This window comes from Bradysia coprophila, unplaced genomic scaffold, assembly GCF_014529535.1.
Source record: "Bradysia coprophila strain Holo2 unplaced genomic scaffold, BU_Bcop_v1 contig_151, whole genome shotgun sequence".
NCBI lineage: Eukaryota > Metazoa > Arthropoda > Insecta > Diptera > Sciaridae > Bradysia > Bradysia coprophila.
Genome location: NW_023503423.1, coordinates 9,967,945 through 9,985,579, shown reverse-complemented (window position 1 = coordinate 9,985,579; position 17,635 = coordinate 9,967,945). Strand labels below are relative to the sequence as shown.

Below are 17,635 nucleotides of genomic sequence, written 5' to 3'. Positions count from 1 at the left end.
ATGACGGCGCTGCAGTCACGATTTCAAAATGTGATATAGGGTGGCTAAACTAAATTTTGGTTTTAGCTACATTTTCTCTTGGTTTTTAATTATTACATCAGGCTTTTAAATTAAGAGTAAGGTAAGCGAGGGTATAGCTGACCGTGCAGGTGTACCTGACCAGCTACATTATTTATCTGTTTTGGAAAATAATAACAAATGAAAATACGCAAATTAACGTTATAATTAATCTTTAGAGCCTAAAGATTAATTTTTTCATGAAAATAATGCGATTATTATGTTTACTTATTTGATAAAACCATAAAATGAAACCATATCAGTACAAAGTTGCACAATTCTTAAGAAAATCGAAAGATCGGTGTGGTCTAATTTAAGGTTTTTATTGACAAAAGAATTATTAATGGACAAAGTTTTGGTGTTTTTAGGTAGTAAATAGTTCGACAATTAATATTATTAACATAAATAGCGTCTAAAAGTTAATATTTGATTAATTACATGGTGGTCAAAACATTGCATCAAAAATATGCCATGTTTGTGTAGTTGACCGCACCAAATTCCGTACATTTTTCTTCATGTGACAAATTCACCTTCCATGTGCATTGTTGTGTACAAAATGATGTGATTAAAATTCGTTGATATTTTGTGTTTTTATGAGCTTTTATCATTGAAATTGGTTAATATCAGTGAATTAAGAGTGAAAATGTGTCGAATAATGCGAAATTATTGCGAAAAATGTGAAAAATGTCTTAATTTTGTAGCGGTCAACTACTGCAACAAGACTGGTCAGGTATAAAAACATCCGATTTTTAGTGGTCAGCTACTGCATCAAAAACAGTGCTTCAGTAAAATCAGTTTTTTACAATAAAAATTAATTAATTGTCAATATTTCTGATATTCTACGGAATGGGAACAGATCAAATTAAATTCTGACGAAGGAAAAACTTAGCTTCATCGAAACCATCTTGAGATACTGATGACCAAAGTTGAAAAATTGCTTAGCCGGTCAGCTACTACCTCGCTTACCTTATCTTTATGCAATATAAACCGTTTGAGTTTGAAAAAAGATGTTTTGTATCAGTGAACGATATAGGAAAGCGTTCAGTACGTCTTAACAAACAAAAGAACGTAAAACATATTTGTACATTTAGCCACCCTACGTCCGTCATCGCATCTATTGTCTTCAAAAACATATTGTGTGGTTGTCATGATATGTATCAGAAGTTTGTTTATTTATGTGTCTCATCTAAAATGCTGGCCAGCAAAATTTTGATCATTAAATTCAACGGCCAAATTGATCTAAATGTTAAAATAATTGTGAATAATAGTGAAGTTAATGTGGTTTTGTTTTCTCCTCATAAAGGAATTTGCATCAGTTCGCTGTAAAGTGCGGAGCACCATTAGAAAAAAAAACTTGTCGCTTAAGAATGATCAGAAAGTTGCTGGACGCAGTAGCTACATCTAATGCTTTGCAGGATCAAGAACCGTCCATTTAAAATCTTCACAATCATCATTTCAACTAAAGGGTTTTTTTCGCTAAAGCTCGTAGCCGTCATGAATCAAGATTCCCGTGAAGAATCGCCAAAGTAAAATCGCCAAAAATTAAAAATCGGCAAGGTGTGAAGAAACGCCGACAGAAACAAAGAATGATAAATTTGTCTTTGTTGCGTTTCTTCACACTTTGGCGATTCTTCGTGGTGATTAAACAAATCAACCACAAATGATGATGATTTTGTTCAATCCTTGGAAATTTATCCTTTTACGTAATTTATCTCAAAGGAGTTATTTGTTCGAAGCTAGTGAATCTATCCTTTTATAAAAGTTACGAAATGCTGCCTGGTTCGATCCTAAGGAAACTCTTATTTTATGTCAGGTAACGTAAAGGCATCTTGTTCAATCCTAAGGAATTCATACTTTAACGAAATAAAGGATCCCGAGGAAACCATCATTTTACGAAAGATAATGTAAAGACATTTCAAAAACGTATTTTTACACTTTGGCGTTTCTTCACACTCAGGCGATTTTTCTCTTCTTCACGCTCTGTCGATTTTTCTTGGCAATTCATCATTATGGTTGATTTGTTAAATCAACAAGAAAAATCGCCAAAGAGTAAAGAAACTTCAAGGATCATAGAGAATTGAAAATTTGTCTTTATGGCGTTTCTTCAGGTCTATTTTTTTCGCCAAAGTGTGAAGAAACTCCAAAATATGACAAATCACCAAAAAATACAATATTGTCGATTTGACTTTGGCGATACTTCACGGCTTCTGGATGGAGGGGAACTTCCAGAAGATTTTTTTTTCTTCAAAAAACGCAACTCTTAGCCCAACTTTTTATTTAGAAAAAGATTGTACGGGACAGTATGTTCTACGAAGTCAAAATATAATTACGGACAACAACTAAACCGTCTCGACTGCCCAGTAGTTATTTTTCGAAGTTCCTAATGAGTGCAAAAAGACTAATAATGTTTCTGAGGATTTTCATCTTAATATCTTCATGAAGTTACAAATTATCCACAGAAAATTTTATTACCCTAGAACGAGGTCGTTCAATACAATAAATTAAATAGAAAACAGATTTGGAAATTGTTCTTTTGTCTAAAATTTGATATTAAAATTCTTTGGAAATCCTAACAACAAGCATAACTGCATGAGCAGGCCTTTATAAATCAGGAACTTTGAAGTTCGTCATATTCATATTCTTATCTTATTCCTGACCAGATTCTGTTTTCATGATTTAGCTCAATCATGAGCTTCACTTATACAAAGAGTTGAATTTATTTACTATGCCAAATTGTAATTCGGCGAAAAAGAATGTTCCGAAGTTCCGAATCTGCGAGCGAACTTCCGTTTCATTTAAAAAAAGCCCTTTAGTTGAAATGATGATTGTGAAGATTTCAAATGGACGGCTCTTGGTGTTTCTCTAATTTTTATTCTTGATCCTGCAAAGCATTAGATGTAGCTACTGCGTCCAGCAACTTTTTGATCATTCTTAAGCGACAAGTTTTTTTTTCTAATGGTGCTCCGCACTTTACAGCGAACTGATGCAAATTCCTTTATGAGGAGAAAACAAAACCACAGTAACTTCACTATTATTCACAATTATTTTAACATTTAGATCAATTTTGCCGTTGAATTTAATGATCAAAATTTTGCTGGCGAGCATTTTAGATGAGACACATAAATAAACAAACTTCTGATACATATCATGACAACCACACAATATGTTTTTGAAGACAATAGATGCGATGACGGAGGTAGGGTGGCTAAATGTACAAATATGTTTTACGTTCTTTTGTTTGTTGAGACGTACTGAACGCTTTCCTATATCGTTCACTGATACAAAACATCTTTTTTCAAACTCAAACGGTTTATATTGCATGGAGATACTCTTAATTTAAAAGCCTAATGTAATTATTAAAAACCAAGAGAAAATGTAGCTAAAGTAGTTTAGGCACCCTATATCACATTTTGAAATGGTGACTGCAGCGCCGTCATTGTGACCGTTGTGTTAACTAAATTTAAATTTGTGGATTCCATTGTTGTGGGATAAAGTGTGGGTTAAATAGGATTAATACCTTTGGAAAACCCGAAAACTAAATTTCTTCGACTGTAGAAATATTTCCGAAACTTCTAATCATCAGGAGAGGGATTACGGGATCAGTACTCTTTTCTCAATTCTATCGAATATCGGTAGACTAAAAGGTTGCTAGGAATCTCGCGCCGCGTCGTTCACAATAATCCACATTTTGACACATTTTGTATAAGGAAGATGTCACTTTGTGAGTTATTGTGAATAACGCGGCGCGAGATTCCCTAACACCGACTAAAGTCCGTCGAGTAAAGAATTAATTATTTTTCTGTTGACATTGGTTTTGTTGCAGCGACATCTTTCAATGAGATAGTGAATCGTTCTCTATCGGTAGAATTTTGATTGAATTGAGAAAAGAGAACTGATGTCGTAATCCCTCTCCCAGTTATCAACAGCAATAACAAAAAGAAATGATGACCTCACACTAATTTACGTAAAATCGTAAAATTTATGTTTTAACGAATGAAGTAAAAGATTTTGCATCAAACACTGAGCGATGCTATGAACTTTGGTAAGTATGAAATACAATGGCCGTTTCTAAAAGGTTGAAACCAACGCACTTCAAGCAGGAGTGGTACTTAAATAGAGTACTGAAATTGGACAGTGTATCAAACGAATTTTTGCATTGTAAAAAAATCTCGTTCGACGGTAACATTCAGTAGAGCTTCTGAAGAAGTGTTTCAATGCTTTTCAATGCCTACTCTCTTAAACTTTTCGGGGTCGTAAGAGCTTGTCATCCAGTTATTTAAAAGATTCAGCAACCTCAAAGTTGTACTCCTCTTGGTCATGTTTCGACTAATTCTGGATTTTTGGCTCTGATGGTACGAGATATTTGTTTTTATTATCATTTACAAATCAGTTCAATATCGGCACGGCAAAGCACCTAGCAGTAGAAACCTGCTTATGTAAAATATAGTAATAAATTCAAGTGCGCTTCAGAATTCGAGTTTTGATTGAAAAAATGAATTGAAAAAAAAAAATCAACGCACTCAGAGCGAGAAAATCAAGATCTATCGCATATAAATTTCGTATCGCAATAGTACGTGATGGTCACCTATAGGGAATATATCAAGTAAAAAATAGATACAAAATCAGCGTGGATGTAAAATTAGCACATTCAGTCAAATTAATAAAAACATCATTGAAATTGAGGCTATTGGGTTATTTAACTACTACTAGAATCAATAGTGGATTATGTCTACCATAGAGTCAAAATATTCAAAAATTTTCGGCAACAGTGCTTAGCAAATGTAGTCGACAACGTTGTGTGCAAATTTATTTAATACGTCCTCACCCTCAGTCAGTTTTGAAAGTTTCAACTTTTTGTTGCGCTGTCCAAACTGGATTTTTTTATTTTAAATTTTGAGAATTTTTGGTTTCTGATGCTACGGTATGGGTTTCTTTAAAGTAGGTTTCTATAAAATGTCCTATTTCCATTAGTAGGTGGCAAATGGCAATCTTTGAAACACTAACCAGTTAAAATTTAAAGTTCGCTGCTATCTCAACGGAGTTAACCAATATATAAGTATTTCTGCACGCATTTGACAGAATCCTACTATGATCATTCGTAGTGGGATAAGATTCTGTGTTAGGAATGTCTTAATGTATTTTTGCATGAAAATTTTGAATATTCTGACTGATAGTAGATAAAATCGTGTTACTATTACGTGTCTAACTCGCTTCGCTCGTATCGGCAATTTCACATCTAGTGAGCAAAACAACACAAATAAGTCACTTGACAGGAAAACAGCTATATTGCCTCGTGCAATTTGATATGCAACTTTTGGAACTGTTGATTCAGCTTCATATATATCATTAAAAAAATCTAACTGCGTAAATAACGGCGGATAATTGGGAATATATCTGAAAAAATGTGTGTTGCACTTGTTTCGCATAGCATCCAAACGAACCACTTACTTATCACCCCGTTAAAATTTGCTGAAATAATAAAAACCACTTTGAATACAAATCAGCACAAAAAATGAGGCATATCTGAAAACAATTTGGAGTTGAAATACTTGAAATCTTGTATACTATAAATGGACGAGTGGCCTGCGGGGCTATAAAATAATTTGCATTCGAAATTCGAAATAAAATGATTCGGGGTGGTTTGTTTTATTTTTCTTCCTTTCATGGTATATAAATGAGCAGAATGGAAATACTTATTCTTGTTTTTTGTGTTTATCATTAAAATTCATTTTTTATTATCCAAAAAAATGATTTTCGCATAGCATAACGCTTGGTGATGCGAAAATATAATAAATTCCGAAAGTAGAAATGAGCGACAATCAAGAATATTTTCTATGAAATTGCAATGTGCTTTTCGCCACTTTAAAAATAAATTAAAATTATTTTGATTTTAATTTAAAAAAAGAAAACTTAATTACTCCGGATGTTAAGTGGAAACGTAAGTATACATGCATTTGCATCTCATTACGCTTGTAGAACGATAACGGAAATTCTAGCACAAATTCCGAAAGTTTAATGAGTTTCTATCGTTAGCTTTCATAATATAAAAACGAAGAGACGTCGTTCATTTAACTATGTTTTTACCGAGAATTTAAAATAATTGTATGCGTTCTCATGAAAAGATCATCGTTATGTTTTACATATCAAGTGGTTTGGGTTTCCTCTCAAAAAATAATTGTAATTATTTTCATCGCGATGGGGAAACATTCTGTTTTCCCCGAGGTTTGTAGAGAAAATTTCATATCTTTTCAATCATATTACTCTTACTGTAAGTTAAATTTAGATTAAACAAATATACCAAAGGTAAACTCTGGTAAAAGGTCAACAATTTATGAAAGCAGCCTAGACAACTTCTCAAAATTGCAATTCTAGTGGAATTTTGCGAAACTCTATGTAATTTGTCTCACTAAGTTTCCGTTAATTTTACCAAAGTTTGTCTAAAATAGGCTTTGACTCATAGAGTAGAACTATAGTTATTGTTCACCGAGGAAAGTAAATATGAAATTCAAACAGGAGCGAATCGCTCGAGTTGGAATTTTTATGTATAATAACAATTTGATACTCGATTTTTCACCCCGCTAAAACGAGAGGAGATAAATAAACATTTTCTCCCCCGAGCTGTCAACGAAATGGTTTTGAGACAACGTGCAATGCATGGTGGGTTATTTCAACTTATTTTTACATTTGTTGCTGTCCTCTTTCCAAAAATTAAATACCATATAGTGAAACCTTTGAAGCGTAAATTTGAGACTTAGTTCCTTTACTCCAATATTTTCTGCACTGGAAAGGTTTAATAAAAACATAGCTAACGCCGACCCGTACGAAACACCTATTCGTATCAAAAGCCTTTATTGTGAAACTCTTCATTTCTCTTACTTCATTTTCTTCTCTACTGAAAAGCTATTCGCGCTTTAAAATCACTTGCATTATCCACTCTTTGCCTTGTTATCATATACAAATAAATTGCCGGAGGCAATATATACAGCCCCGTACGAAGTCAACTTTCATAAATTCCTATTTAAACAGCTATATACCGCTATATTTACCTATATTTTCCTATAAATAAACATTTCACAGATGAATATGCTATTATATAGCTCTATATGCCTGTATATAGCTCAATATAGGTGAATATAGATATATATAGATGTCCATATATGGAATGCCTGAAACACCCCACACACATAACAAATTATTTCCATGTTAACAGAAACTCTCTAAGTACCATTTTCTCCAAGATATATCACTTTTATTAAAATCCAATATGGCCACCGGCAGCCATTTTGTTAGGAGACCGGAAATTTTACCGACGCTTTACATTCGTTAATACCTTTCAAACAAAAAAAAACATGAAATTCGGTCAAAATTTACTCGAGATATTGACAAAATACTCCACGTTCACTCACGCTCCGGAGAACATAATTTCAAAAACTGTCAAATTTTTTCCCTGATTGGTACGGTCAATACCTATCTAATAAAGCTAAAACAGACGAAATATGTTCAAATGTGGCCGACCTACAAGCAAAAACTGCTTGCCGCCCTGTGCCTGTTTCACACCAAGGGGTCTAACTCACGAGTCGGTCATCCGATTTCCATAAACTTTTTTTTGTCGATCGGTATTGTAAATACCTTTTATTTGACGTATCACTAACAAGTGTAGTGCTTAAATGTTTGGAGATATCGTCGAAAAACACTTAGGCACTTATTGGGCCCCAGCTCCGGAGAGGTCGATCCGAAATCACCCATCTTCGAACTTAGCCTGTCTTTTGATAATACCAAACGGGGAAAAAAAGAATTTTAGAAATCGGATGTGTTTTACTCAAGTTAGAGAACGGACAGACAGACAGACAGACAGACAGACGGACATTTTTTTTCACTGATTTGGCATCTCTAGACAACCACAATAGGTTTCCTCTTACTCAGGGAGTCCAATTTGACGTGTTACAAACGTATGCGTAAACCTATAAGACCCCAGTACTTCGTACGGGTCTAAAAATTCTGCGAAAGTTTGTAAATAAGAGCTGTTGAGACTGCATACACAGGAAACAGTTATTTGTTTAGCGAGGGGAGAAAATAGGAAATTCCAACAAGAGCGATGTTTGCTGCCATACGTACATGTTGTTTTTCTCGCTTTCTACACAAAATGAAAACATTGATTTGCCATATCATCTTTGAAAACGTAAACAAAGTGACAGTTCGAATAAGAAAAGTTCTATTTTCTCTTCACGGTAGAGAAAGTGCTGCACCAGTAATCAAGAAAACACAATTTTCTCATGGCCTATTGAACGGAGAATATAAGGTATGAAAAATATAAGAAATACCAATCGACAATACACATCATCCACAACATCCATATAGATTAAGGAATTGGTTTATTTATTGTCCGTTGACAAGTGGACTGCCACAGGTTTCTGGTGGGTTTTTGTTTTTTACACGTTGCCACACGTTATTGAGAATTTCAAGAATTTCAAAGTATATAAACACGGTGTCGGGGAATCTCGCACACGCGATCATAGTATGCGTCCTTTTACGACATGTAACGAAAAGTCATGACTGTGCGAGATTCACCACTTAGAGGTGAATCTCGCACACCATGAATTTGTGTGGTGTGCGAGATTACCCTACCCCATAAACACTATAAACAGTATGTACACATACCTTGATTTTAATTTGGAGGTTACGCTGATCGCTTGGTGAAAAATTAAATCACAAATTAAATACCTTGGACATAGTTTCACATTGCATTGTGGGCAACATGTAGAAACTTAATTTTAAGAACACATACCGAGCGAGGCAATCCTAATCTATTGCTCTTTGAACGAATTTAAATTTACCCGCGTTTTTTCGATGAAAAATGCGAAACAGGCGCCAAACGTTTTCTTCGTCGTTCTCTTCAGTGGTTGGTAAAACGGATTAAACTCACTCTTTTTGCATACTGACAAATGTGTAATCGCGGCTCATCAAATAAATAAAAGCTTTGGCAATTGAAAGAAGCAAAAAAAAAAATTGCGGCTTTTTGATTTGTTGTTTATTTAGGAAATTATTTAAATTTCTGTGCTCTCTATTGCATGACCTAAGGCATTCCAGTAACGTGTGATTTAGTGGTTTAAGGTTTAAGTTTACGGTTTTTAGGATATAGTGTCCATCAAGGTGAATTAAAATTGAAAGGTTGGTTAAAAATGGTCTATTTAATAAGCTATTGATCTCCGTTTTTTCGTTGAATGTTGTTCATCGATTTTTGTTTTTCATAAATTATTATTGTTCAGAAAAATGTTTGATTGAATGGAGACTTTATTTTCTTGGACATATTTCTCATTTGAACTTTCGGCAGAATTCAGAATATTTTGTACTTTCCCAAAACTTTATCGCCGAAATTTTCATTCTCTGCTCACCTTTAAAATTTAGTCAAAAAAATCAATTCCAACGTTTCATGTTTCGGATTCACCCTTCTAGTTATCGATGCTCTCTCATTGGTGTTATCAATCAATCGATGACTTTGTTGTTGCAACAGAAAAACCATTTTTTGTGTAATTGAGCACTGGCGATTTTTATTTTCTTCTTACCCTTCTCTGGTACACATCTGATTCTCATTACGCACCAAGAATTAGAGTATATATTTGACTTATTACAACCTACGGGTCTTCTTCACATTCAATATACAATTCTTTTCATGTGTTGGGGCCGAAAAAGGGGGTTTTGCAGAAATTGTCTCGGGTTCACGGACCCTTACTTGTCCTCATCTGTTGTAAACGGTTTATTTTCGGCACTTTCGCCTGTCGCCCTCACTTTGTTCAGGCTACTACTCGCGAAATTGCCAAAAATATACCGTCCACAACAGACACGCAAATAACTATTCGCTGACCACGAGTTTTTACAGAATATTGTATTTTACAACAGAACAATCCATCGCTGGTGTGCGTATGTATGTGCTGCTTAATTGAAATACTTTTTTATTTAACCGAACCAAAACATCAAAATACACATTCATATCGACCAGCGTGTATGATTAAGTAAACTCACGATTGTATGGAACATTTTTTTTCTCCATTCAAATTGTACGATTCGACTTGAGAATTCAACTTGAGCACACAACACACATCATTCAGTAGCGATTAACATTTCAATACGTTCGGAGTTTTGTCACGGACGACAAGCACTCCGTGTGTGTAATATTTTTCATAAAAAAAATATTTCCGAATTTCCCTACCTGAGGTGTGTGTTCAGTTCATTTGCTTTAAAAATATAATTTTTCTTTGTTTTGCGATTTGTATTTTTAACTTTTTGTTCTATTCGTAAACATTTAACCCGTCTGTCGATGCAGAGCATTCTTTCACTTGTATATACACCTCTCTTGTCGCAATTTATTACAACGAATTTGTATCGTTATCAGTACTGAGCAAAGTTTGACGATCAAAAAACCGCATGTGTTTAACTGAACATATTAGCGTTATCTCATGTCTTATATTTTATAACACGTAGTGCTCTCGTTCACTAAGTCAAAGTTCTTAATTGATAAAAATTGATCGACACAACTCTTGAAAAACAAACTTTTTTTTCTGTAAATCATTTCCTTTTCACCTGACTTTTTCGTCGAATCTAAAAAAAAATCGTTATCAATGTCACAGGTCCCTTGCAACATTTCGCACCCATTGCCGCAGAAAATATGGACAAACGATATCCCAATAGCATTGTCAATCCATTCATCCGTCGTCCATGGATGGAAAATAATGGAGCTGCAGCGGCAGCTGGTGGTCAAACTGGCCTGAAAGGAATTATTGCTGGTGGAATTACGGGCGGTATTGAGATTTGTATAACATTTCCCACGGAATATGTGAAAACACAGCTTCAGTTGGATGAAAAAGGTGAGCGATTTGCGTGTGTTGTACAATGTCCATTGTGATAGTTTCTTAATCGAGATGGGTTCATATCATCCATCTACTGACGATATAATTAACTGTAAAGTGTTTAGCCATTGACGTCAGTCGACTAACTATGTAACTCATTTTGAACTCAAATTTTCTGTCGATTCGTCAATTTTCTACATTTGAATACCTTCACATAGCGATGAACTCTGCGTTATTAGATATGCATACAAGAGGTTTAGTTTGTGTGTTAAAAATGAAATTTCTATTTTTCCGATTCACTTGTGTGGTTGTTGCTGATTGCATAATAGCGTGATATAGCCATAGACAGTCTGCAATGTAAGAATACGATTCAGTGATTTGATATGAAAACTGTCTGGAGATATTTCATTCCTTTTTATTGATGTCACGCGTCCAAGAATGTTTCTTGCAAAATGGTATAACTTAGCGACACTACTACTGTGGTGTAGCTTGGTGTTTCGTATAGCCGTTTTTCTTACCATGGTAGGGAAAGACGATTTTTCCGGTATCAGTTGTCATAAAAATGTCCGTTCCTGAATAAAATCATTTCTTTATCAGGTGAACGTTGTTGGGCACCCTGTCAAACATTTCATTGATGATTTAAACTCAGTCAATTTCCTATGTATTCTTATAATGCTACAAATGGCTTAACAAAAACTCTGCGTAATCAAAACTTTACAGTTCACTCAATATTTTCATGCTGCTTCCCAGCATCCAACCTCTGCCTCATCGTGTTACTTACCACAAATTCATTTCATTGTTTTAAATGGAAATATAATTTCGAATTGTGGCTGTTGTTGCCAACAACAGCGGCTACTTAGAGACGTTCAGGGAATGATATACAATTTATGAACAGTTACTACTAATTTAAGTTAAAGGAGCTCCATGCTCCAAGCTCCAATATTGCACTTTAGAACAACGTGGTTCTGGTTGAGTACGTTCTTCTACTCTGATCTTGACCTGAATTTATTAAAAATTACAAAAGTGCGTGGAAGGCAAGAATGTTTATTAATTGCATCGAAAGCAAATTTTTCCTTTGCTTACGATTTGTTGTTTTCTAAGAACGGTGCCAATACGGTGCAAAAATCTCAGCACTTAGAGTGAGAGTAGATTCACGCTGAAAGTATTTCTGAAAGAACAGCATCTCTGAGTTGAGGCAGTGATTTTCTAGTAGCTCCTCCATCGACTTATAAATGTATGTTTTAAGTTCTAAAGTCTTAGGATTACCGGAAATTGAGACCTTGTGTAGTACCCCTAATATCATGACTAATAGTCACTGAATAATGATCTGTGGCATTTGATGAATTCACTCCTTAGGAGTGGGTCCAAATCACCAATACTTGACGAGAATTGTTCGTGTATGCATGAAAAACAAAACTTCAACACATTGATCCGGGTCTGGGCCAGAATACCAATTTTTAAGATTTGCGTGACTGATGGAAAAGTGTCTGGATCCGCCGCTGTAGTTTATAGAAATTATTGTAGTGGTTTTTAAAACTCTCGTCTCGTCATCCGGAGTACCTGCTGCACCGATATCTATCCCATCCGAGCACTTTTTTTTTAATTTTTTGAATATATTGCAGTGTAGCAACCAATTTTTTTTTTTATAATTTCCCTAATTCACTTTGGAATGCAGGTCCTACAACTCATATCTTTTTTCTATCACTTTTATAGAGCGATCCGCAAAATTTGCGTACATTGTTCGAACTAAAATGTTGTGCATGAAGATTCTAAAATAAATTATAAATAAACAGCCATGAAATAGGCAGAACCGAACAAAGTCTCAATGTCCACCTACACGAATACATGGACATGTCCAAGAAAAACGTAAATTACAATTTTTCTTCGATTTTTCATAAAACATTTCTTTCGTCCAAAATATGTTATACGAAAATAACGATAAACTATCGTCATAGATTCTCATACACTAACTTCTACACACCGAATGGCTCTTTCGGACTTCTGTTGTGTTGAATGTTTTCTTTTCGTTTTGCTATCTTGTTAGCGCAGTATTTTTTTAGTGCTTCTTTGCATGTACGTCATGTTTAACATCACAGGGCACCGATTCTAGTGAATTTAAGAATTTGTAACTTGACAGCTGTACCTTAATGCTAAGAGTGATTCATACGATTCGTAAAGGTGACAACTGTCAAGTTACGATTTCATAAATTCAGGGTAATCAGCTCCCAGGGCCTCGATTCTCATAGCGTTTGTAGCTTTTAGAATTCGTAACTTGACAGTTCCTAAAGTTCCTAAAGTTACGAATATTTGGAGTTACGAAAATACGAGAATCGTCGCCCAGGGGTGAAACTTAGAACAAGTTTTATTGTTGTTGTTAAGCTCATTTTTAATTTTTCTACCAGCCCTGTTCGAATGTCAATTGACAAAGTTCAATTGCCATTACAAACAAAAAATCCCATAAGTACTGTCAAGTTTACGAACGCATGAGAATTGAGGCCCTAGGCACCGATTTTCATGAATTTAAGAATTCACAACTTGACCGTTGTCACCCCAAAACTTACGAATCGTATGAACCACTCTTAACATCACGGTAATAACTGTCAAGTTACAAATTCTTAAATTCGCGAGAATTAGCGCCCTGTGTTAACATCTAAACAGACATTCGATTGAGAATCTACAAAATTGCATTACGATTGGGATGATGTGAGTTTTTTCTGTGACGATTACAACGATTTTGTTTACTTCAGTAAACTAGTTTCACACACCAACTGAACCGAAATTGTATATACAAATGCGACCTTCAAATTAGTTATATTAACGATAAGTTAAAGTTATATAATGTGACGATGTAACGACCGAAAAGATTCAAATACAGAAGTTTATAATCACGAATCGAAAATACAGGCGAAAACTGCTACACATAATCTATCTGGTTCAGAAGAACGTTTTCTGTTATTTGGAATTGTAAATAACCGTGTGTGTCGTATGGTACGACTATATGAATATTTGTGATAGAAGGTCAGAGACCGATGAATTTTCAATTTGGAGACATATGTGCATATGCGTACGTTGTGGCTTTGAAAAAAAAAATAAAAATTGGAAAATGAAATCGAATTGAGCGACCGATAGGAAAACTACTACAGTAGTTGGTCTTCCTTCCCCCCGAAATAGCTTTTTTTCTCAACCAAGTCAAGTGACTCCACTAAAACTTAAACCCATTTTTTCTCTTGATCCAGGTGGAGCTAAGAAATACAATGGAATTGCAGACTGTGTTAAGAAAACTGTCAAAGCAAATGGCTTTTTCGGACTGTATCGAGGCTTATCCGTTCTCCTCTATGGAAGTATACCAAAATCTGCTGTCAGGTATATTGGACGAATCAACTGTAGATAATCAGGATTTTCGATAACAAATTTACCTTTTCAATCCCGTAGATTTGGTGCATTTGAAACATTCAAAACCCAGATGATGGACCATAACGGACAACTAAGCACGGGTGGCAAATTATTAGCTGGTCTAGGCGCTGGAGTCGCTGAGGCCATCTTAGCTGTAACACCAATGGAAACGGTCAAGGTGAAATTCATCAACGATCAACGCAGTGCTAATCCACAGTTCCGCGGCTTCTTCCACGGTGTGTCGACGATCATCAAGCAGGAAGGTTTCATGGGTGTGTACAAAGGACTAACAGCAACGATCATGAAGCAGGGATCGAATCAAGCCATTCGTTTCTATGTCATGGAAACACTAAAGGATTTGTACAAGGGCGACGATCCCAAGAAACCGGTACCGAAAATGCTGGTCGGTGCTTTCGGTGCTTTTGCCGGAGCCGCATCCGTATTCGGTAATACCCCCATTGATGTGGTTAAAACTAGAATGCAAGGCTTAGAGGCGTCCAAATACAAGAACACCGCCGATTGTGCTATGCAAATCTGGAAAAATGAGGGACCAACCGCATTCTACAAGGGAACGGTGCCGCGATTGGGTCGTGTGTGTTTGGATGTAGCTATTACCTTCATGATATACGATTCGTTCATGGATTTGTTTAACAAATTTTGGCATTAGTCGTTGATGCGGTACGTGTGCGTGTGATTGCGTTGGCTATTATAGTACAAAAATTCGCAAATTTTTGCTACTTATTAGAATTTTTGATGTAAACTTGGGCGAGCCTAGCTCAGCGTCCAATGAACTGTTATATTAGGGAAAGGCCTTACTGAATTCTTCGCTTTTCTTCGTTTGTGATCATCTAATGTCACAATCGGTAAGGAAATGTGAAATGTGTGCAACGAAAGTAGTTGAACAAAAAAAAAATTAGAAAATTAATTGGAACAGACTGCGGTATTTACAGGTGTTTCTGTTTCAATGGATCCCCAACTATCCTCAGCACAAAGTTATTTTTTATAAAAAAAAAAGTTTTTTTGTCGGAACTTTGTCGTCAAAGACATTTTTTGAGAAATTTTTACTTCTACAGGGAATCATTATCGTCAAACGAATCGACATATTTACACAATTGCCATAACGCCATCGCTAATACAGAACAATAATTAAGATTAATAACCAAGTCAATATTTTGTTTGTATACAGATCTGTGTGTACAAAAATGAAACATCATTCCGTAACAGAAAACAAATCAGGGGCTTCAACGATTTATTAATTTATACTTATTATAAACTGCATGTTAATCGGGTCTTTCTATTGGAGACTGAATTCGTTTTTTTTTAAATTAATTTCCCCAAAAATAATTTGTTTATATAAAGCCGTTACGCGCCAATGTTAACAGATTTATAAATATTTCGTTAACAAACGAACAGCAAGTCAATTTCTATTTTAATTTATTAGGCCAGGGAATTAAATTGGTTTTTTCTTCTTCTAATTTTTAATCTTCCCTTTTGTTAAAAATTGCAGGCGTAAATTTAATTATTTTTTGTTTCTTTCCTTTTTAGTTTAAGCACAATCAAATTGTTGTTATTTACATGTAAATTATATAAAAAATTACATAAATATATATCGCTCATACGAAAGAGTATGATTCGTAGAATAATTTGCGTTGGTCTTTTATTGAAACACTAGTGGAATACCATCGGATTCGATCGGGATTAATGTATTTTTAAAATATTTAAACATTTTCCTCACATCAAAAATAAACTTCAAGCCGGCGAAATGAAATTTTGACAGAAAATGTATGGGCCATCTGTCAAAGTTTTCAGCTCGCATGGAAAAATGTATGTGAATTTCATTTCACCGACTGGTTGTATACTTGACTCTACCCAAAAATATTTTTACTCGTTATAAAAAAGTGTCTTCCAGTTTAAAGATTGCATCCACTATGAAAACAAAATCTAGATTTTAATTTGTGGAATCAATAATAAACCACAACAACTCAGAAGTCAGAAGACATGTCGAATTATTTCACTTTTCTCTTCATGTAATTCCTCAACGATCGGTATGCCAAGTTTCAAATCTCTAGGACTTTTCGGGCTGTAGAGAGACAAACATTAAACTTTATATTATGATTACTGGATCATCGACTTTGCTAGATTTTTCGGCAAGAATTAAACACAAATCTTTGAGACGATTCGTATCATTATTGACACATAATCAGTCATATGGGCTACTATCTAATCTTATATATTATAGACTAACGCTGGCAATACCATCTATATTAGCAAAGACTCTCTGATTTGGATCAGGTTATGCCCGCTTACTTCTGTGCGATGTATGCGATCGTAACCTGGCCTTAAGAACATGATAAAATGACTTAAAACTTCATGAATGATAGTGAAGCTTTTCGTCATTTTCGACGCAAATACCCGAACGCCCGCACCACTTTGTCGGGAAAGAAGAAATGATCCTGTTGTTCCACGAAATTCTCAGAATGGAACGACGATTCGTTTGAGCTATAGCTCGTTGGGATCGCAGTCGGCTTGAATCTCGACTGTTCGAAGTTTTTGCGAATAGATCATTGTCAATGTCGTTTGAAATGTCAAATGGGCTGTCATTTTCACGAAGCTAACCACAATGTTACAAAAATTTATATGAAGCTGTCATTGTTTAAGGTTAGCTTTGTGAAATTGACAACTCATTTGACACTATTTTGAGAGAAGAAACTGTTATTTGACAGTGATCTATTGACTCTTAATTTGTAACAATCAGATAATAAGTATGGTGAGTTCATTGAGATTAACACACCCACCAAGACAGTTGGTGTGTTCTCTTCGTACATACCGATTTTGCTTAACCTGAGACGAGACGCTCAGTGGCGCAAATTGCAAGAACCGAATTTCCGTACACAGAAACCAAAACAAGACTCCTTTTCACATTTATTGGACTTCAAGGAAACATCCTTTGGAGAAACATCCTTTGGAACGACAAACAGAGCTATAGCTATTCCCTTTCCCGTACTTAAATGTAAAGTGGCAAAAAAAATTAAAGAAAAGCTGTTTCGACCTTGAGAACTAGCGACGGTCACAGGTCAGAGTGGACTGACCATCTTCAGTTGCTTCCGCGAGCCTCTTACGCAAGACAGCAGCAAAACTTTCCATGAACAATTCTGGATAGTTTGCATTGAGACAAGATGGAAAATTTTGGGAAATCGTGGAAGGGTGCTAAGACATCACCAAAAATTGCAGCAAAGGAAACAAAAGAATTGAGCCTGAGCTCCAAAAGCAAAAGTAAAAAATTAAAAATCCTCATTCGTCGTACTCACGATTCTTATGTCATCAACCGTCTGATCCACCCA

At 35.2% G+C, this 17,635-nt stretch overlaps 1 protein-coding gene across 3 annotated transcripts; it reads left to right on the top strand.

Moving 5' to 3' along the window:
* The first annotated feature begins 8,984 nt into the window (after positions 1-8,984).
* Positions 8,985-15,295, top strand: LOC119075022 (tricarboxylate transport protein, mitochondrial). Of its 3 annotated transcripts, none has more exons than XM_037181432.1 (4): positions 8,985-9,225; positions 10,683-10,919; positions 14,138-14,264; positions 14,334-15,295. In XM_037181432.1, the coding sequence occupies exons 2-4, from the start codon at positions 10,721-10,723 to the stop codon at positions 14,959-14,961; spliced, it is 954 nt and encodes a 317-aa protein (XP_037037327.1). In that variant the 5' UTR covers positions 8,985-9,225; positions 10,683-10,720; the 3' UTR covers positions 14,962-15,295. The 3 variants fall into 3 exon arrangements, with proteins under 3 accessions (XP_037037327.1, XP_037037326.1, XP_037037328.1); XM_037181431.1 differs by lacking the exon at positions 8,985-9,225 and adding an exon at positions 10,112-10,269; XM_037181433.1 differs by lacking the exon at positions 8,985-9,225 and adding an exon at positions 10,479-10,615.
* Positions 15,296-17,635: the final 2,340 nt, after the last annotated feature.